The sequence below is a fragment of the Taudactylus pleione genome, unplaced genomic scaffold, assembly GCF_031769625.1.
Source record: "Taudactylus pleione unplaced genomic scaffold, aTauple2 ptg001017l, whole genome shotgun sequence".
NCBI lineage: Eukaryota > Metazoa > Chordata > Amphibia > Anura > Myobatrachidae > Taudactylus > Taudactylus pleione.
In genome coordinates this window covers 2052184-2074728 of record NW_028285418.1, presented here as the reverse complement: position 1 = coordinate 2074728, position 22545 = coordinate 2052184, and the positions used below count along the sequence as shown (strand labels likewise).

Genomic DNA, 22545 nt, shown 5'->3' with positions numbered 1-22545 from the left:
ACACACAGCCGCCAGCGATGAGAGTCAGACAGACTCTCATTAGCTGCTGCGTCGTCCACGGAGGGAGCCGGCTGGAGCTCACTCATGAGCTCCATCTTCCGGCTCCCTCTGCAGCGGGTGATGGGAGAGACGTCACGTCATGACATCTCTCTCATCCCATGGTGCAGAGCGAGAGCAGGCCGGGTGGAGCGTCCGGACAGCGGCGGTCGTCGGCAGGATCGGGGATCAGGTAAGTTGAGTGTTTTTTTGTTTGTTTGTGTAAGGGGGCACTTGCACAGCATAAGGGGAGGGGGTGCTACTATGGGGGCATTGGCACAGCATATGAGCTACTGGGGGCACTTTATAGGGTGGGGGGTGCTACTATGGCCACTGTATAGGGGGCCACTACTGGGGGCATTGTATGGGGGGCTGGCCACTACTGGGGTCACTGTATAGGGGGCTGGCCACTACTGGGGTCACTGTATAGGGGGCTGGCTACTACTGGGGTCACTGTATAGGGGGGCTACTACTGAGGGCACTGCATAGGGGGCTACTATTGGGGGCACTGCATAGGGGGGAGTACTACTGGGAGCACTGCATAGGGGGGCTACTAATGGGGGCACTGCATAGGGGGGATTACTACTGGGGGCACTACATAGGGGGGACTACAACTGGGGAATGGGGATTACTACTGGGGGAACTGCATATGGGGATTACTACTGGGGGAATTGCTTAGGGGGATTACTACTGAGGTAACTGCATAGGGGGATTACTGGGATCACTGCATAGGGGGATTACTACTGGGGGAACTGTGCAGGGGGATTACTACTGGGGTCACTGCATAGGGTGGTTACAACTGGGGGGACTACTACTGGGGGCACTGCATAGGGGGGGTTACAACTGGGGGTACTGCATAGGGGGGGACCACTACTGGGGGCAATGCATAGGGGTGACTATTACTGGGGGCACTGCATAAGGGGGACCACTTCTGGGGGCACTGCATAGGGGGCCCAAAGCATATTCTTGCACCTGGGCCCACCACTCTCTAGGTCCGCCACTGTGTGTGAATGCAAACGACCCGGGTCTAGTCTGTGTGTGAATGCAAATGACCCGGATCGAAGTCCCAGGTCCACGACCCTGCTGTGTACCAGGGTCGAGGACTGAGACCCGGGAAATTCACGTGTTGATAAACCCATATATTTTCCGGTTCATCGGTCTGAAAGGGGTATAGTCCTCCTAATTGTTTTCTGAACGGCTCTGCAGCATTACTACTGACTGCAGGGTGCCGTGCCAGGCAAGCCACATGCAGGTGCCATGGTGCAGCGCCCCCCCAGGGCCCTGTGCGCCGTTCCCGCACCCCTAGTTATGGCCCTGACTTGCAAAGTAATCGAGAACCTCTATTATACTCCAACTGTTACAGTACTTATTTGAGTGCAGTGCGCTTTAGATTTGTGATTGGGTATTTACTGTGCTCTTCCAGGAAACTTTCTCATTATTTAGCAGTTTGACAGTACACCTTGGTCACGCATGGATAAGCCCTTGGACCACCCTAGCTATGCTTTTAGCAGAAGTGCAATGTAAAATGGACATTTAATAAGAGACTGTAGATTTATACTGTGTATAATGGCTTAAAGAAAGAGAACTCCTGTGTCTCCTCTGCTCTCAGTGTATATAGCAGTGTACGTCTCATTTTGCTAAAAGCTGTGATTGTAGAGCTCATGAAAGTCAATGTAACTGGCCATAAATCAGTCCTACATGTGCTGTGCAGTATAAGCAGGTGGCTGATCCTCTCTTATTTTTAAAAGCAGCGTTCTCATTTGTTATGTTGACCCTCTAGGTGGCGCTGTTAATATGAAAGTTTCATGTTTTTGTTAACCTAATTATGTGCAGCTCCCACTTACCTGTATAAATGCAAATACTAGGTTTTCCTGTTTATTATTTTATTTATTGCACATAATAATAATAAGAAGAAGACGACCATCTTTAGTCATGGTGGGTTCCTGCGCCTAGGAACCCCTGTCAGTCACATCCTAGGGAATCAATCTAGCTGTGGGGAGGACAGAGCTTGTTACACAGTTTCCTGCCCTGTTTGAACCATCCACCAAAGGGGGGTCCTGCAGCAGGGGTGTGGATTAACAGGTAGACAGTAAAAAGGTAGACAATGTCTATGTAGACACAAGATGTTAGGCAGTCAGTGGGTTAACTAGGACAAAAGGTCGCCAGGGTCAAAAGGTCGACACACTAAATGTCAACATGTAAGAAGGTCGACCGGTACAAATGGTCGACACATAATTTTTTATTTAGCCCTGATCTTAGCCCTAACCCTCTGCTTGGTCCCTAACCGTCAGGGTAGGTGCTTGACCCTAACCATCTGTTCTAGCGCCTAACCCTCCCTCCTGGTGCCTAACCCTAACCATCTCTTCTAGAGCCTAACCCTCCCTCCTGGTACCTAACCCTAACCATCTCTTCTAGTGCCTAACCCTCCCTCCGGGTGTCTAACCCTAATCATCTCTTCTAGCGCATAACCCTCCCTCCTGGGGCCTAACCCTCCCTCCTGGTGCCTAACCCTAACCATCTCTTCTAGTGCCTAACCCTCCCACCTGGTGCCTAAACCTCCCTCCTGGTGCCTAACCCTAACCATCTCTTCTAGTGCCTAGCCCTCCTTCCTGGTGCCTAACCCTAACCATCTCTTCTAGTGCATAACACTCCCTCCTGGTGCCTAACCCTAACCATCTCTTCTGGTGCCTAACCCTCCCTCCTGGTGCCTAAACCTAACCATCTCTTCTAGTGCCTAACACTCCCTCCTGGTGCCTAACCATCCCTCCTGGTGCCTAACCCTAACCATCTCTTCTAGTGCCTAACTCTCCTTCCTGGTGCCTAACCCTAACCATCTCTTCTAGTGCCTAACACTCCCTCCTGGTGCCTAACCCTAACCATCTCTTCTAGTGCATAACACTCCCTCCTGGTGCCTAACCCTAACCATCTCTTCTGGTGCCTAACCCTCCCTCCTGGTGCCTAAACCTAACCATCTATTCTAGTGCCTAACCCTCCTTCCTGGTGCCTAACCCTAACCATCTCTTCTAGTGCCTAACACTCCCTCCTGGTGCCTAACCCTAACCATCTCTTCTAGCGCCTAACCCTCCCACCTGATGCCTAACCCTCCCTCCTGGTGCCTAACCCTAACCATCTCTTCTAGTGCCTAACCCTCCCACCTGGTGCCTAACCCTCCCTCCTGGTGCCTAACCCTAACCATCTCTTCTATTGCCTAACCCTCCCACCTGGTGCCTAACCCTCCCTCCTGTTGCCTAACCCTAACCATCTCTTCTAGTGCCTAACGTGCCTAACCCTAACCATCTCTTCTAGTGCCTAACACTCCCTCCTGGTGCCTAACTCTAACCTTCTCTTCTAGTGCCTAACCCTAACCATCTCTTCTAGTGCCTAACACTCCCTCCTGGTGCCTAACCCTTCCTCCTAACCCTAACCATCTCTTCTAGTACCTAACTCTCCTTCCTGGTGCCTAACCCTAACCATCTCTTCTAGTGCCTAACACTCCCTCCTGGTGCCTAACCCTAACCATCTCTTCTAGTGCCTAACCCTCCCACCTGGTGCCTAACCCTAACCGTCTCTTCTAGTGCCTAACCATCCCTCCTGGTGCCTAACCATAACCATCTCTTCTAGTGCCTAACCCTCCCACCTGGTGCCTAACCCTAACCGTCGGGGTAAGTGCCTATTCAGTTGTCGATCATTTTTGTGTCAACCATTTTCATGTCGATCTTTGGCCCGGTCGACCATCTGTACCTGTCATCCTTCTTACATGGCGACCTTTATTGTGTCAACCTTTTGTCCCTGTCGACCTTTTGTCCCAGTCAACCTATTGACTGTCTAACATCTGGTGTCTATCTAGACATTGTCTACCTAGTTACTGTCTATCTATATAATCCAGCACCCCTGCAGCAGAGAGCAGTAAATAATATCAGGGCAGTCAGCCCCCGCTAGCGCCTAATAGGGGTAAATAGAGAAGGGTCTCTAAGGTGATAAGTGCTCGTAACAATGAGGATTTATTACGCCCTGATTTCTTCTGCCACGATCATCCTATAGACACAATCTGTCTTTTCTTCCCAACCTGAGCCGCACATGCAGCGCTTTTCTTCTGAGTGATAAAGGGCAAGATGACAGCTGCTTGTCAGCCCCTGGAAAGGTAACATCTTGTGAAAGGCTGCCAGCAGGCAGGTGTTCCTGCAGACACGGGGACAGGATAAGTGGCCTATTTGTCAGTCAGTCCTCATTTCCGCCTCTGTTGTGGCCACACAGTCACCGGCCTGGAAAAGTCACTGGCAGTAATGAGCCACTTACAGGCTGCTGTGCTGTGCGTTGCCCATCAGTCTTTAATTCATTCCCAGATAAACACAAGATCTAACGTACAGAAACAAGAGAGGAGGATGGATCTTATGCTTTAGTTGTTGTAGCTGTTAACGTGAACCCGGCAGTGCCATAAAAAAAAGAAAAACCACATATACGTAAAAATTAACTATACCATGAATAAATTGGGGCTTTCAATTCCCTCCTGTGACGAATACAGTCAACGAGGGAAATGATAATAAGATAAATCCACCATTGTAAATCTAACCTCAAAGTGCATCTAGGTAAACTAATATATATTATATACTAGCTGTTATACTAGGTAAACAAATATATATACTGTATGTGTGTGTATATATATATATATATATATATATATATATATATATACACACACAGTCAGGTGCATAAATATTGGGACATTGACAGAATTTTCATATTTTGGCCTCTATTCACCACCACAATGGCTTTGAAATGAAACAAACAAGTGCTTTAACTGCAGGCTTTCAGATTTAATTTGAGGGTAATTACATCCAAATCAGGTGAACGGTGTAGGAATTACAACGGTTTCTATATGTGCCTCCCACTTTTTAAGGGGCCAAAAGTAATGGGACAAGCTAAACAATCCTAAATCTAATTTTCACTTTTTAATACTTTGTTGCAAATCCTGTGCAGGCAATTACAGCCTGAAGTCTGGAACGCATAGACATCACCAGACGCTGGGTTTCATCCCTGGTGATGCTCTGCCAGGCCTCTACTGCAAATGTCTTCAGTTCCTGCTTGTTCTTGGGGCATTTTCCCTTCAGTTTTGTCTTCATCAAGTGAAATGCATGCTCAATCGGATTCAGGTCAGGGGATTGACTTGGCCATTGCATAACATTCCACTTTTTAGCCTTAAAAACTCTTTGGTTGCTTTTGCAGTATGCTTCGGGTCATTGTCCATCTGCACTGTGAAGCGCCGTCCAATGAGTTCTGAAGCATTTGACTGAATATGAGCATATAATATTGCCCGAAACACTTCAGAATTCATTCTGCTGCTTTTGTCAGCAGTCACATCATCAATAAATACAAGGGAACCAGTTCCATTGGCAGCCATACATGTCCACTCCATGACACTACCACCACCATGCTTCACTGATGAGTTGGTATGTATTGGATCATGAGCAGTTCCTTTCCTTCTAAATACTCTTCTTTTCCAATCACTCTGGTACAAGTTGATCTTTGTCTCATCTGTCCATAGGATGTTGTTCCAGAACTGTAATGGCTTTTTTAGATGTTGTTTGGCAAACTCTAATCTGGTCTTCCTGTTTTTGTGGCTCACCAATGGTTTACATCTTGTGGTGAACCCTCTATATTCACTCTTGTGAAGTCTTCTCTTGATTGTTGACTTTGACACATATACACCTACCTCCTGGAGAGTGTTCATGATTTGGCCAACTGTTGTGAAGGGGTTTTTCTTCACCAGGGAAATAATTCTTCTGTCATCCACCGCAGTTGTTTTCCGTGGTCTTCCGGGTCTTTTGGTGTTGCTGAGCTCTCCGTTGCGTTCTTTCTTTTTAAGAATGTTCCAAACAGTTGATTTGGCCACACCTCAAGTTTTTGCTATCTCTCTGATGGGTTTGTTTAGATTTTTCAGCCTAATGATGGCTTGCCTGTGTTTGTGACTGCTGGTCAGGCTGTGGTGCAGGTTGCTGTTCTGGCTGTGGCTGTGGATGATGCTGTGTATCAGGCTGTGTTTGTGGCTGCTGGTCAGGCTGTGGTGCAGGTTGCTGTTCTGGCTGTGGCAGGCTGTGTTTGTGGCTGCTGGTCAGGCTGTGGTGCAGGCTGCTGTTCTGGCTGTGGCAGGCTGTATAGTAGCCTGTGTTTGTGGCTGCTGGTCAGGCTGTGGTGCAGGTTGCTGTTCTGGCTGTGGCAGGCTGTGTTTGTGGCTGCTGGTCAGGCTGTGGTGCAGGGTGCTGTTCTGGCTGTGGCAGGCTGTGTGCCTGCGCTTGTGGCTGCTGGTCAAGCTGCTGTGGTGCAGGAGGTTAGGCAGGCAAGCGATGGCTTCATGTGCATCTCTCTGCAGGGCACTGACAAATTACATCATCTGCCAGTGCCCCAGAAGCTCCAATCAGCATATTTCAGAGCTAGCCAGGTCAAATAAGCAGGGTAGCACCCGTTCACACTGCCGCATGACACGGGAACAACCCGTGTCCAACCCTGCTCTCAACCCGAGTAAGATTTTTCTGGGAGCCGTTCGTTCACACAGAGCATCGACCCGGGTCGACCCGGCAATAACCCGGGTTATTCGGTTGGTGTAAAAGGGGTATTATACACCACAAAATGATGCAGTTTTCAGTCGGTTCAGTAGTTTTTAAGCCAACTTGAAACAGACAGATACGATGTTCTTATTATATTAGTGTATGTATGTGTGTGTGTATATATGTGTGTATGTATATATATATATATATATATATATACATACACACACTGTTCCAAAGTTTGGGGTTACTTAGAAATGTCCTTATTTTTGAAAGAAAAGCACTGTTTCTTTTCAATGAAGATAACATTAAATACACTCTATACATTGTTAATGTGGTAAACTATCACTCTAGTGTTCTAAAGGTACATTGTGTTTGCTAAGCGTGTTAGAAAACTAATGGATGACTAGAAAACCCTTGTGCAATTATGTTAGCACAGGTGAAAACGGGTTTGCTCGTTAGAGAAGCTATAAAACTGGCCTTCCTTTGAGCTAGTTGAGTATCTGGAGCGTCACATTTGTGGGTTCGATTTATACTCTCCAAATGGCCAGAAAAAGAGAACTTTCATGTGAAACTCCACAGTCTGTTCTTGTTCTTATAAATGAATGCTATTCCTTGCGAGATATTGCCAAGAAACTGAACATTTCCTACAACGGTGTGTACTACTCCCTTCAGAGAACAGCACAAAAAGGCTCTAACCGGAGTAGAAAGAGAAGTGGGATGCCCCGGTGCACAACTGTGCAAGAAGACAAGCCCTCAATTGGCAGCTTCATTAAATGGTACCCGCAAAAACGCCAGTGTCAACGTCTACAGTGAAGAGGCGACTCTGGGATGCTGGCCTTCTAGATAGATTGGCAATGAAAAAGCCATATCTGAGACTGGCCAATAAAAGGAAAAGATTCATATGGGCAAAAGAACACAGAGGAAGATTGGAAAAAAGTGTTATGGACAGATGAATCAAAGTTTGAGGTGTTTGGATCACACAGAAGAACATTTGTGAGACGCAGAACAAGTGAAAAGATGCTGGAAGAGTGCCTGATGCCATCTGTCAAGCATGGTGGAGGTAAGGTGATGGTCTGGGGCTGCTTTGGGGCTGCTTTGGTGCTGGTAAAGTGGGAGATTTGTACAAGGTAAAAGGGATTTTGAATAAGGAAGGTTATCACTGAATTCAGCCACGTCATGCCATACTCTGTGGACAGCGCTTGATTGGAGTCAATTTCCTCCTCCAACAGGACAATGAACCAAAACACACCTCCAAATTATGCAAGAACTATTTAGGGAAGAAGCAGGCAGCTGGTATTCTGTCTGTAATGGAGTGGCCAGCGCAGTCAGCAGATCTCAACCCCATTGAGCTGTTGTGGGAGCAGCTTGACCGTATGGTACGCAAGAAGTGCCCATCAAGCCAATCCAACGTGTGGGAGGTGCTTCAGGAAGCGTGGGGTGAAATTCAGATTAACTCAACAAATTAACAGCTAGAATGCCAAAGGTCTGCAATGCTGTAATTGCTGCAAAAGGAGCATTCTTTGACGAAAGCAAAGTTTGAAGGACAAAATTATTATTTCAAATAAAAATCATTATTTCTAATCTTGCCAATGTCTTGACTATACGTTCTAATCATTTTGCAACTCATTTGATAAATAAATTGTCTGTGTGACCCCAAACTTTTGAACGTTAGTGTGTGTGTGTATGTGTGTGTGTATATATATATATGTGTATATATATATATATATATATATATATATATGTATATATATATATATGTATATATATATGTATATGTATATATATATATATATATATATATGTATATGTATATGTATATATATATATATATATATATATATATATATATGGAAAACAAAAGGTGAGAACAAGCGCCTATATAGTGTGGATGGACTGTGGATGTATTCCTAACTCTGAAACCAGCTACTATCAGATAAGCCTATTTGAATCTTTATTAATGTAATTCTTCATTTCTTTGTGTGTTGTGTGTATTTTTGATTAAAATTTTTTAAACTTACTACACTATGAGAAGTGTCCTCTTTCCCCTTAAATCCCATATTTGGAGGATGTAACAAGCTACGTTTGGGGAATATAAGAGGACTACTTTGGTGAAGCCCGAATAAGGACTCATAATTATTGCCTGTTGCTCTGGGTCATTACGGTACGCATGCCAATTATAAATAGAGTGTGCTGTATATTTCATATAATACTACACTATATAGGCGCTTGTTCTCACCTTTTGTTTTCCATAAACCTTCCTGGATCACACAACAATTGATTCTCCTGGAGAACATACAGCAGCCACCACACAAAAAAACGGGACTATAGTGGACTATATTATCCATATCTACAGCATATACTGCATATACTCAGAAACTAATGGGATTGAGCGCTGTCTCAGTATCTCACCATATTATATATATATATATATATATTTAGATAGATAGAATTAGTCATGATGTTTGTGTGCCCCTGTCCCTTTTATGTTGTCTTGACAATAATTAAAAAGAGAACTGCTGTATAGTTCCCGCTTTTGCATGATACACTATATCTGTATTTGCATGTAACTGTATTGTGAACTATGCAAATGTGCCCATAAAACATATGAGCTAATGATATTGTCATATCAAAGGGATATTATATAAACATATAACCAAATCTTTTTTGTCCAGAGTCTATTCATTTTTATTACTTTATAAGAGAAGAATATAATCTGTCATATTTCTGACCTACTGTATACATAACAAACGTCTTGTGCTCTGAAGCCGCGATTTGATATGCGCAAAGTGTTTATTTTATAGCTTATATACTAAGCCACTTTTTGTGATTTCAAATCGTTTTAACAACTGAATTTCGGTTAAAAATGCCAAATCCGAAGCGCAAACATTTATTTGTATGTCAGGATCTAACGTCCGTTTCCTTTCCGCGAAGAAGCTATATTTGCCATCTGAAGGTGATCAGTCCTAGATGTTCATTATGGCTGTGTCACATGGGATGAATGCTATCTACGTACACATCGAGTTCTCTATCTCATTTGAATACTCTGTAATGAAATGCATAATGTTACAGCAATGATGAATATGCAGTTGTTCATTAGACATCATTTTGTGAAGTGCTGTGATCATCCTTAGATTAAATGCAGAGCTCTGAGTACATTACGGAGAACATGCTCGGGAAGAGTAGCGTACTCTCACATACTGTATGCAAAGACGCTCCCGTCTGTGTGTGGCTGGTAAATGCGCCTGGTGTACTACTAGGCGTCATCAGCGAGTGCTTGCAGCTGTCCTATGTTAGGTATAAAAGCTGCGCCACCTAACAGGCGCTCGTTTGCATGGGCCGTTTTTGCGTGGACACACCCTTACTGAGCCTTGCCTTCCTACGGAAGAACGCCCGCTCACACCGCTGTTATGCCACTCCGTAAGTGTGGATACGTTCTGAATGCGCTCCTGCATCTGCATACGCTCGTTTCCTAGGCATGCGCAGTGCGACTTCGCACGTTATGTATGGCTGTGTATAGTTCCCCTTCAGTAGATGTACATGGAAGTGATGTGGAGTGAGGGCGGAATTGCGATTCCATGCCCTTAAAGGCCACCAAAAGAAGAAATTTGTACCCTCGTGGGCTCGCTTCGTCCGCCACAGGTTACTATTCCCACTCTATGTCCACGTGGATAGTAACTGATGGCATTGGATAGTAACTGATGACGTCAGGGTGCATCTACTGAAGGGGAACTATCCGCTAACCTTAGGGCTGTGTATAGTTCCCCTTCAGTAGATGTACCCTGACGTCATCAGTTACTATCCAACGCCATCAGTTACTATCCACATGGACTTGGAGTGGGAACAGTAACCTGTGGCGTCAGGGTACATCTACTGAAGGGGAACTATCCGCTAACCTTTGAGTATACTATGGAAACTGTTGTTTGTTCAACTATACATCACCCCGTATATATCTCCTCTACAAGCCACCCCTGAGACGTAAAGATGGTCACTCCCTGGCAAGGTCGCCCTTTGTACATGTGGCGCCCTGTGCGATAACTGCCTCCCCCATATCATGCTGCTGTTGGTGGAGTTATTGCCATGGCGGTGTGACTAAACCGACAGACGGGCGTGAATGCACACTCCACAACTTACAGCGTGTCACTTCCATTGTTATACCGCAGACGTACATGGTAGGAGCCGCACCGTTATCCTGGCTATAAGAAGCACGAAGCATGCAGACCACCCATTGTTACTGATACATTGGCTTCTGGTCTGCCACCCTGAGGGCAGTATGTCAAGAATGTAAATACTATATTCCAAAGTTTAAATCTGTTGCCAACTCCCAAGAATGCACTCTGGAGGAAGAAAGTTACTGTCACTATGCAAAAACACAATTTTATATTGGTGCAAATGAACACTGGGCCTGATTCAGAGGCAGACGCAATTAGCGCTCGCTCGTCCAGAAAATAGGGGTGGCTATTCAAATGAACCGTTCGCTGTTTGCGGTCTGTTCACGCCTCTAGGTCTGAACGAGCGAACAAAACTTGCGGTCGTTTTTAGGGAAACTACACCCCCTGGCCGCTCGCATCCTACGTCATGTCCGCTATTTATTAGATTAATCGAGTACATCGACCAGGGTATGAGCTGCTCGCTCTTCTTCTGGTTGGTTTTTGCTACCACAATCTTGCGAGCAGTTCTGGCTATAAAATAACCCAGTGACGTGGTCAATGACGCTGCTGTTTTAATTATGCACACCCATAAAACGCCCGTTTTGACCTTTAAGCACGCCTGCGATCGGATCTCCACTCCCCGTTTTCAAGCACCTTCCCCTGTTACCACCCACATACGCCTCATTCTGTCACTCAAATTATCAGGCATTCGCTATTTTGCGAGCACATGAATTTCGACCGCACTGACTGGTTCGCGCATGCGTATAACAATCCGTACGCATGCGCAGTTGGGCAAACATCGCTCAGAGCGAACGAGCGGCCGCTTACGAGCGGCCGCTTACGAGCGGCTCTGAATCGGGCCCACTGTTATATATATATATATATATATATATATATACGCAGCAGGTTTGTGCCCCTTTACATAACTATTCCGATCTGCTCTACTCGTTTTAGAAACATGAACATCTTTCTCACCAGTTTAAATGGTAAATTGGAGAGTGAGGGTCATGTTTCAGGCTACAGTACTGAGGAGCGCAGAACCTGGTTTCCTACCCTCCGAAACAGTCATCATTTTGTGACCCCAGGTGATGCACCAATATATTTTTGACTCGAGAGGCCGGGAGTAACGGAGCACTATCAGTTGTGCGATGTCACAAATAAGAGGTAGGCGCTCTAGAGCTCCGCCATGACACGTCTCTGTGTAAAATCAACTCTTGCCGTAGTGTAAAGTGCAGGACTGTCACTCGCAGGCCCTCTGGTGTGCATCCTGTTTCTCACCAAGCACTCCTGCCCTGCGAGCGCCATATTGTTTTATCCAAGCCATTGCGGTCCTTCATTCCTCAGCGTGCCCACACTTGCACTGATTAGTATGTCTCCCACTAGATTGTAAGCTCTCTCACGACGAGGGCGCTCCCTACCCTCAATTTCACTTCTGCACTTATTTTGCCTCTCTTGCGTGTCCCTGTTTTCTGTGTGCCCACCGGGCGCTGCGGAGAAACTTGACGCCTTACAAATCGATGACAGCAATAATAATAATTAGTAGGATAGTGACGGCGAGTCGGTCTGCCACCAGCCACACTTCTTTAGCACAACATCTTGGAATTGAAACTGCCGAGAATCTGTTGTGATAAGCAGACTGCATATAATTGCATCCCTTCAATGCACGGTCCCTCGGGGAGTCGTCACAGTGACGCCGTGTAATGTAGGTCACAGTGCGACAAACTCGCATCTCACAACCGGTTGGAATCTATTTCCGGAAATTCGGGCTTCAGGAAAATCTGCAGCATTTCAGACCCCGGTGGATTTCGTAATGACCAAGCACATGCCTTCTAATTGGATGTTTGTTTTAGGTTAGCGATGTAGAAGAATTTTAGGCTCGGGAGGTGATTACCCTGGAGGATTTGTCTTCTGGTTTGGAATTAAAAAAAATAAAAATAAAAGCCTCCGAGTATTATATGCTATGAGAAATTCTGTCCCTGTGACTATTTATCACTTGCTACTAGCATGCCTTTCTTCATTAGGCAGTCAGGTCTGTTTATAGTACATTTGTATAATAGATAATATATCTCACACAAATCATTCATACGGGAAAGAGCCTATGTACACAGCTGGATGCTGGAAGAAGTATTATTACCCACCACATCTAAGTCAAAATAATATCATTGCCACTTCCTAAGCTCGTGATGTTTGTTTAGTAACACAACGATGTGTGCCATGTCTTAGTAACCGGCTAGCAGTATACAGGTTTACACAAAGTAATTTTAGAAATTCAAATTATTGAAGGATGGAGAAACATTAGGGAAGTAAGGGCCTGATTCAGTAGAGGGGAATTGGTATAAATTACTGCTGGACGCAAGTTCAAATCCCGACAGCACCTGCCCGACATGGGTGAAAATCCCGATCGTCCCCAGGTAAGTATTTACTAACCTAACCCCCCCCCACACCCTAACCCTCCTTAGGGGGGCCTAACCCTAAGTCCCCCCGGGGGTGCCTAACCCTCTCTTCCCCGGCCTAACCCTAACCTCCCGGTGGGGGTGACTAACCCTAAGTCCCCCCCGGGAGCCCTAAACCTAACCCTCCCACCCATGTAGACGCCGGTCATTTAACCCTCGCTGGTATAAAGCAGTCGGGAAGCCGGCCATCGGGATTACGTCCGCCGGCTTCCCGACTGCATACCAGCAGAGGACGCTACATCGATCGCAGCTGCGATTTCACACGGGACGCAGCTACGAAAATATGCTAATGCTTGCCAAATCTCCGCCGGCATAGAGACGCCCAGTGCTGCATTTTCATATCCGTCCTATGTCGCTCTTCCTCATAAACATCGGTACCATCGACGCACATCACGCTTAACGTTTACACCAGGTCTGACACTGCAGGTCTTGTTGCACATAGAGAGTTCTCATGCTGCGTATGCAATCACATTGGCTATTTTATACACGCCCATGAAACAGCGTCCAAGCCAACAGGCACGCCTTCATTTTTCCCTGAACACCCTGAGGCACCACCCTCAAACGCTTGCAGCCTGTCACTCACTTTATGATGGATTCCTCTGTGTCCGTAATTGCAATGCGATCACTGCGCACGTGCAGTGTGGCATATATGCATGCACGATGGCAAACAATCACTCGATCTGCTCCCGTAATCGCCATTGCTTCCGCTGCTAAACCAGGCCCTAAGTGTAGAGTTGACCTGACATTTTAACTTCTGCATCCCATGTAGAGAAAGCGTAGTTGAAACAGTTTAACATTTGGGCTGTCCACAGGGGAATCGGTATGTAGTGTCGGCTATCGGGATCCCTCCTGTCACCACAATACCGACAGCGGCATCCCGATTGTTGGTTTCCCGACAGGGGTCGGGAAGTATACTAACCCTCCCTTCTTGTAGCCTAACCCGCCCCATCCCGCACCCTAACCCTCCCTGTTAGTTCCTGAACCTAATTCCCCCTCCTTCGTGCCTAAACCTAACCCTCACCCCTTAGTGCCTAAACCTAACCCCCTCCCCAGTGATTCCTGACCCTAACCTTCCCCCCTAGGGGTGCCTAACCTCCCCTCCAAACCTAATGCTTAACCCGCTAACAGGATAGGCGCCCCGGACTTAACAAGTTCGGGCGCGCGTCCTCCTGGATTACGGCGTCGGGATTAAGATAGGCGTCTGTATTTCGACGCCTATCTTAACTCCCTTGTCGAGATTTCAGCGTTGGCATAGAGACCGGCGGTCTCGCGCCCCCGGTCTCTTGACTACATCCGTCCAAAGGAGCAGATGCAGTGGGATAAAACAACACGTGGCCATAAATGTCCGCCAATGCCATTGCCACCAATGTGGACCATCTATGGACGGAATGGGTATGAAATACCGCCGGCCGCATGGCCAGCGGTTCGATTCCCGTCAGCGGCAGCCCGACAGGAGCAGAGTGCGACACAGCGGAAGCCCGACAGCGCTGGAAATCCCGATTGTGGATAGGTAAGTATCCACTAACCCCCCTAACCCTCCTTAGGGGTGCCTAACCCTAACATCCCCTCCAAGTGCCTAACCCTAATCCCCCTTCTAAGTGCCTAACCACCCCCTTCCCCGCTACCTAAACCTAAGTCCCCCGGGGGGGTGCCTAATCCTAAGTCCCCCCCGGGGGTGCCTAACCCTCCCTCCCCCTAGCCTAACCCTCCCGGGGGTTGCCTAACCCTAAGTCCCCCCCCGGGAGCCCTAAACCTAACCCTCCCCCCCGCGGCTGTCCGCTCGCGGCGCCCGGCATCAGTACAATCGTGATGCCGGTCTCCCGGCGTCGGGGAAATGCGGGCGTCTACATCTAGACGCCTGGCATTTCACCCTTGCCGGGGATAAGACAGTCGGGAAGCCGGCTGCCGGTATATAGGCAATCGGCTTCCCGATTGCTTCCCCTATGGACACCAGCATCACGACCGCCAATATTAGGACTGCAATGAATTCAGTCCCTTTAAAACAAAAATTATTTGTGAATTTTATAAAATAATTATTTTGAAATTGAGCCTTCCAAATGCTAATCCCATGAGAACCTTATAGATGGTGGAATATGGTAACGTAGATGCAATATTAAGAATCAGGATAAGATATAGAGCAAAAAACACACTATGCATTTTTTAGGTTTTTTTTTTTTCCCCCAACTAACCAAAATTACAAATGGATCCAATATAAAAACACATTGGGCCTCATTCAGAGGTGGACTCTAATTGAGCTGCGACGTTTTAAGCAAGGCGCAACTGTGCCTATAATTTAATGCCGCAGCAAGTGAGATTCTTACAGAGACGCCCATTGGCTGTGGCATTAATCCATCACTTCGCGCATTAAGACTCACCATTGGTCGCTTCGCCGAACAGTGCACGAGCCCTTTGGTGGCGCAGAATACCCGCCTGAACATGGGCACTGACATCAGGGTAACTGTGTAAAAAGCACAGTTGCTAACCGCCTCGTACCCACGTCTGGCTAGCCGACCCCTTGTTACCACCCAGGAACACCTACAGAAACTGCCTCTCTCTCTGCATCCAAATTCGTTCTGCGTCCCGTGTCGGGAGGCATGGGCAGATTGAAAAAATTGCCCTGCTTGTGTCCTACATCGACGCTGCGTCCTCCTCTGAAACAGGCTAATTGCGAGTCATTTCCAAAAATATCTGCAAAATAGAGCATGTGCATGTAACATTGTCATCTACTCCGTTATAATTGTCCTTTGGTATTTGATGATTAAGGCACTGGTGACACACATTTGGCCTGAAACGACTCGGAAAGGACCGCAGTCGGTTTCCACGCTCACCTTACGCCCCAGTGCACTATTCATTTTGTGTGGTCGCCCAGTTTGCCGCATGTGGCGTTGCAGCTGAGATGCGGATGATTCTGAATTACCCGGAGTTCCTCAAAGTTGCGTATACAGCCTCCTACATATGAGCAGTTGCTAATAATCGTGAGCTGCGTCCACAAAGCAGGCTTGCGTGCAACACAGGCTCTAGAATCAGGCTCTAGAAGAGTAGTCTGTGTATAGTAAAAGGATACATTACCCACAGTCAAATATATTTAGTTCTGTTAAGCTTATTTGTGTTTGGCATAAAGCAACTGGCTATAAGTGCGCACAGATGTTGCTTGCAATGAGTGTTTGTAAATCAGTTGTTTAACCTTTTTAAGAACTGGAGGTATTCTAAGTGTGCTCTTCTATTGTTTAACTACTGTACTGTGGAAGGCTTTAACACCTTTTAATCATCATAGCTGTCTTCAAGAGTACTTTAAGGCCAAGGCAAGATCAGAGTATTTATACTAAACTCGCTGCAGAGAGTGGTACAGTAGTTCTATGGAGCAATTTCACGTTCTTTTGTTGAATTGCTGGTTGCTTTCTTAGCATGATGTTCATTATAACGTGAAACAAATTAGTTCTCAGATTGCTTTAGAGAATATATATGTACAGATCTGCTGAATTCCACAATAATTCAAGTCTGGAGACATTGATGGTTAAAACTCAAAGGCCAAAAGGCTAGGGTTACTGCAATTTCTCTGTAACTATTTTCAGCACATTAATAGAGTTCTTATTGCTTTTCTAGCTTCCTATTGAACTGTATATATCTCACACAAGTGTTGTTCTTTTTACTTACTAGAGGTGATTTTAGGAAAGGGTGGTCAAGTGAAAGGCAAGTTTTGCTTGGATTTAGTAAAGACAGTCGTGGAAAATATTTATTTCTTGGTCACTTGGAGAGGTGGAAAAGTTTCCCATAGCAACCAATTAGCCTCTGCCTATCATCTTATAGAATGTATTTGATAAATGTTAGCTAGGAGCTGATTAGTTTCTATAGGTAACTTTTCCCCTTGTCTGCTTCTCAGCTGTTTAGGAAGCTCGATGCATCCCTTGGTTCCATATCTTGGCTATAGCCAATGTCATTTTTGACTTTCATGCCTGATTAATCCCTCACAATGGGGCTGGATGCTTGTTCGATCAATCTGGATTTTGATTGACAGTCACTGCTACATCCACTACAAAACAAGTTGTACTGTAGAAATTAATTTTCGCTTTTTGTGTTTATTTTTTATTTTTTTCATGGAATATAATCTTCACAGATTTGCAGGCAGCATCATGGCATACCATTACATTTCAATAGGAGAAATTGGAAAACTTTTAAATGTAATCATCTCGCTATCCACAGGTCACACTTTTTTTTTAATTAACTGATAAAATGGTAATACATGTGCCACATAATTAACTACAAATGACTTCAATTAAACTCTGTTTTGTTGCCAGTTGTTAAATTAATTTTTCTTATGCCTTCCAGAAAAACTACTAGTTGACGTGCCTTTTTTTTTTTTAAATTATGTAGAGTTAAAAAAAAAATGTTCAAGGTTCAGTGGCAATGTCCATTGATCTTCTTCCTCCAGCCTTGGGATGTATTACGATTAATTTGTGTTTATTTTTCTTGATGTTTCTGTAGGATCCTGCAAATCAAAAATCTGGCAGGAAGAAAACCGTTTCCTTCAGCAGTATGCCATCCGAGAAGAAGATAAGCAGTGCTAGCGACTGCATTAGTTTTATGCAAGGCGGATGTGAACTGAAGAAGGTTCGCCCAAACTCTCGGATCTACAGTCGCTTCTTCACGCTGGACACTGATTTGCAGGCTTTACGATGGGAGCCCTCTAAGAAAGACCCCGAGAAGGCCAAGCTGGACATCTCAGCCCTCAAGGAGATACGTCTTGGTAAGAACACAGAAACGTTCCGGAACAATGGACTGGCCGACCAAATTTGCGAGGACAGTGCTTTCTCCATAATTCACGGGGAGAACTATGAACCTTTGGACCTGGTGGCTAATTCAGCCGATGTGGCCAATATCTGGGTGTCGGGTCTAAGATACTTAGTCTCTCACAGTAAACAACCACTGGACTTGGTAGAAGGTGGGCAGAACACCCCGAGGTTCACTTGGTTAAAGTCTGTCTTTGAGGCCGCCGATGTAGATGGAAACGGTATTATGCTAGAAGATACGGCGGTTGAGCTAATCAAACAACTCTCCCCTGCAATCAAAGAAACAAAGGTTCGGTTAAAGTTTAAGGAAATCCAAAAGAGTAAAGAAAAGCTTACTACAAGGGTGACCAAAGAAGAATTCTGTGAAGCCTTCAGTGAACTATGTACGAGGCCCGAGGTGTATTTTTTACTGGTGCAGATTTCTAAAAATAAAGAATATCTAGATGCAAATGATCTGATGTTATTTTTAGAGTCTGAGCAAGGAATGACTCAGGTTACCGAAGAAATGTGTCTGGACATCATTTACAAGTACGAGTTATCTCAGGAAGGACGTCTGAAGGGCTTCCTCACCATTGATGGTTTCACAAAGTATCTGCTCTCCCAAGAATGTGATATATTTGATCCAGTCCACAAAAAGGTTAGCCAAGACATGACCCAACCATTGTCACACTACTATATCAACTCCTCACACAACACGTACTTAATTGAAGACCAGTTTAGGGGTCCAGCAGATATTAACGGCTATGTGAGGGCACTAAAAATGGCCTGCAGGAGCATTGAGCTCGATGTCAGTGACGGGCCAGACAACGAGCCAATCATTTGCAATCGTAACAGCATGACTTCACCACTAGCCTTCCGTAACGTCGTCGAGGTTATAAATAAATACGCCTTCATCTCCTCCGAGTATCCTCTTATTCTTTGCATTGGAAACCACTGCTCGATACAGCAGCAGAAGGTAATGGTGCAACACCTGAAGAAGATCTTTGGGAGCAAATTGTACACAGAAATGCCTTTGCCAGCAGAGTCCTACCTTCCCTCTCCTGAAAAACTGCGAAAAAAGGTCATTGTAAAAGGTAAGAAACTGCCCTCAGATTTTGACCTCTTAGAGGGGGAAGTAACAGATGAAGACGAGGAGGCAGAAATGTCCCATAGGATGTCTGAGGACTACTTTGAAGAGCAGAGACTGATCAAGCTTTGCAGAGAGCTATCAGACTTGGTGTCAATTTGCAAATCGGTGCAATACAAAGATTTTGATGTCTCCATGAAAAGCCAAAACTATGGCGAGATTTGCTCGTTCAGTGAGAGCCAAGCTAGCCGGATCACTAATGAGTATCCGGAGGATTTCGTAAATTACAACAAAAAGTTTTTATCGAGGGTATATCCCAGCCCGATGAGGATAGACTCCAGTAATATGAACCCACAAGATTTTTGGAATTGCGGTTGTCAGCTCGTAGCTATGAACTTTCAGACTCCAGGGCCGATGATGGACCTCAACATTGGCTGGTTCCTTCAAAACGGGGGTTGCGGGTACGTTCTTCGTCCGTCCATTATGCGTGATGAAGTATCTTATTTCAGTGCCAACACCAAAGGCGTTGTGCCTGGTGTGTCACCTCAGGTTCTCCACATCAAGATCATCAGTGGGCAAAGCTTTCCAAAACCAAAAGGTGCATGTGCAAAAGGGGATGTGATAGACCCTTACGTGTGCATCGAAATTCACGGCATTCCAGCGGACTGTGCGGAGCAAAGGACTAAAACCGTTCAGCAAAATGGAGATAATCCCATTTTCGACGAGAGCTTTGAATTCCAGGTAAACCTCCCGGAGTTAGCCATGGTGCGTTTCATGGTCCTCGATGATGACTACATCGGAGATGAGTTTATTGGCCAGTACACTATACCCATTGAGTGCTTGCAGCCTGGATACAGACATGTGCCGTTGCGCTGTTTTGTTGGAGACACGATGGAGCATGCTAAACTATTTGTTCACATTGCAATCACCAGCAGAGGAGGAGGAGGGAAGGCGCAGAAACGTGGCCTGACTGCCAGAATAGGGAAGAAAGCCAGGGACTACACAATGCTAAGGAACACCGGCCTAAAGGCCATAGACGACATCTTCAAACTTGCTGTCCAACCTCTGAGGGAAGCCACCGATGTCAGGGAAAACATGCAGGTAAGTGGCTCTTCCTATGCTAATTTGTGTAGTTCTATCACATTCAATACCAAAATACTGAAACGTACAGTATTAAGAAAAGGTTCATACATATCTATCCTTTGCCTATGTAATAGCCTGCGAGTGGGGCCATAGGTTTAAGTGGCAGCAATTGTTAAAGGCCAAACAAGGTTGGTTTTCCCTTTTAGCCTATTGTCACTTTAAATTTGTGGGCTAACTCACCTGCCCCTATATTTTGATAGTTACTTTATGGGCTTTTCCTGTAACTTGCCAAAGCTAGAAAAGAAGGAGATTTAAAGGCTACTTGATAATGGGGCTAGTTCTGAGTTGGGAGCAAAACAAAACAAAAAAGCCAGTAATTTGCACCCTTAACAAAGCAGGTTGCAAACAAGGGGAACAAATACATTTTGCATGCAGGGTAAATACTGGTGGCTGTTGCATGTAGCCAGGGGCATATCTGTAATGGGTGCAGGGTGTGTGGTACATATGAGCTACCGGTTCCAGGGGTAGTCTGCACCGCACACTCTGCATTCATATTATCTAAAACCTACCTCACCGAGGTCCCTTCGTTGGGTCTCTCAGCACTGCTCAAAATACTGGAACATGGCTGCCGCGGCAATTTTTCCGGCATTTTCAGCATGCGCTGTGAGAAAATTGCTGGGAAAATGGCTGGCCGCGCCATTTTCCCGGTGGTCTGCGCTTGCGCAGTAGACTCTGGGGCACACTCTAGTGCCCAGTCTACTGATTCTGCGGTGACCGGCCAGCCGCGTCAGTCGGCTACCGGGGTGAGAGGAGGGGGCCCGTGACAGGGGATGCACTCGGTCACCCTCCTCTCTAATACGCACCTGCATGTAGCCCTGAAATGTTGGATAGCTTTATTTTTACTCTGCAACGTACATTTCAGTTTGGACACACCCCTCTCAAATCTATAGGTGCGTACACACTTGCCGATATTTTAAACGACTGAATGATAACGATATCTTTATCGTTCAGTCGTTCACTATATCGGCCAGTGTGTACTCTAAAATGAAGAACTATAATGACGAACGATCAACGATGCGCACTCCCATGGGTCGTTGGTCATTGTCGTTCATCGCCCGAACATGCAGGCCACACTGACGATATTGTCAGGTTGTTTCATGTTCGGGGATGTGGAAGGGTGCCCGGCACTGAACTATATCGTTCGTGATATCGTTCAGTGTGTGCTCAATGTCGTTAATGACATTGAGCACACCCGTGCCGGGGACACACTAGACGGTATCGCTCATGGAGCGAATTGTCTAGTGTGTACGGTACGCACCTTAAATCTCTCAGCACATTTTACATCTGCCCCACCTACAATGCAGCGTGGTTTTGCCAAGTTACTTGCGTTTTTTCTTACTTTACCCCCATCTCAGAATCAGCCCCAGTACTAGATGGAAGCAAAGGGTTGAGGAGAATAGGATAACTGTCCTATTTTTTCTGTGAGGCTGCCTGTAGTGTTTTTCATTTGAATTAGAAAATCATATCCTGCACTGAAGAGTCCTAATACGGAGTAATCAGGCTGTTCTGTACATGAGTATTCTGTGTGAGCACAAGCCCATGTCATGCAGTTAAAAAACAATAAAAAACTGGATATAAAAGGTGCCATATACATGGCGTTGTCTGCGGTGGGCGATAAGTGGCCAGCTTTAGTCTGTATTTTACCTGCTTTTAAGTAGCCACCTGTGTAACTTGTGTGTCAGTAAATACAGTGACAAGTTGACAATGCAACAGAATATTCTGTCATGAAATCTGAATATTGTTGAGCTGCCTCAGAGTCTATAGCAGTGGTGGCTAACCTTGACACTCCAGATGTTGTGGAACTACATATCCCACCATGCCTTGCCACAGTTTTAGCATGCCCTAATAGCAAAATGGTAGCAGTGCATGCTGGGATATGTAGTTTCACAACATCTGGAGTGTCAAGGTTAGCCACCAAGGGTCTATAGCATACAGCTGTATATTAGAGTAGGGTTTTTCACACCTGACCCTTCACCCAACCTTTCTCTAATTCATTATTTTTTTTGTGTTCTAAGCATGTTGTTGACCTATGGCTTATTGGTTACAAAATCTAAATCTGTCATTACTACTGGGGCTTTCCACAAGACGTGCAGATAGGCTGCGATCACCTAGCGGAGAGTATTAGTTAGGATCATCACCTAGCAGAGAGTATTAGTTTGGTTCATCACCTAGCAGAGAGTATTAGTTTGGATCATCACCTAGCAGAGAGTATTAGTTTGGATCATCACCTAGCAGAGAGTATTAGTTTGGATCATAACCTAGCAGAGAGTATTAGCTAGGATCTCTCTTTCAATAGCCTTCCATTTCTTCACGTAAAAATCATCTTTATTTTTTTGTATCCAATTAAATACATATTACTTGTATATG

At 45.7% G+C, this 22545-nt stretch overlaps 1 protein-coding gene across 1 annotated transcript in view; it reads left to right on the top strand.

The window, feature by feature from the left end:
* Positions 1-22545, top strand: part of PLCL1 (phospholipase C like 1 (inactive)) — a 341707-nt gene that overhangs the window by 174259 nt on the left and 144903 nt on the right. The window contains exon 2 of the mRNA XM_088461094.1: positions 17665-20136. Coding sequence (XP_088317220.1) covers positions 17665-20136 — 2472 coding nt within the window. The remainder of the gene's footprint in view (positions 1-17664; positions 20137-22545) is intronic.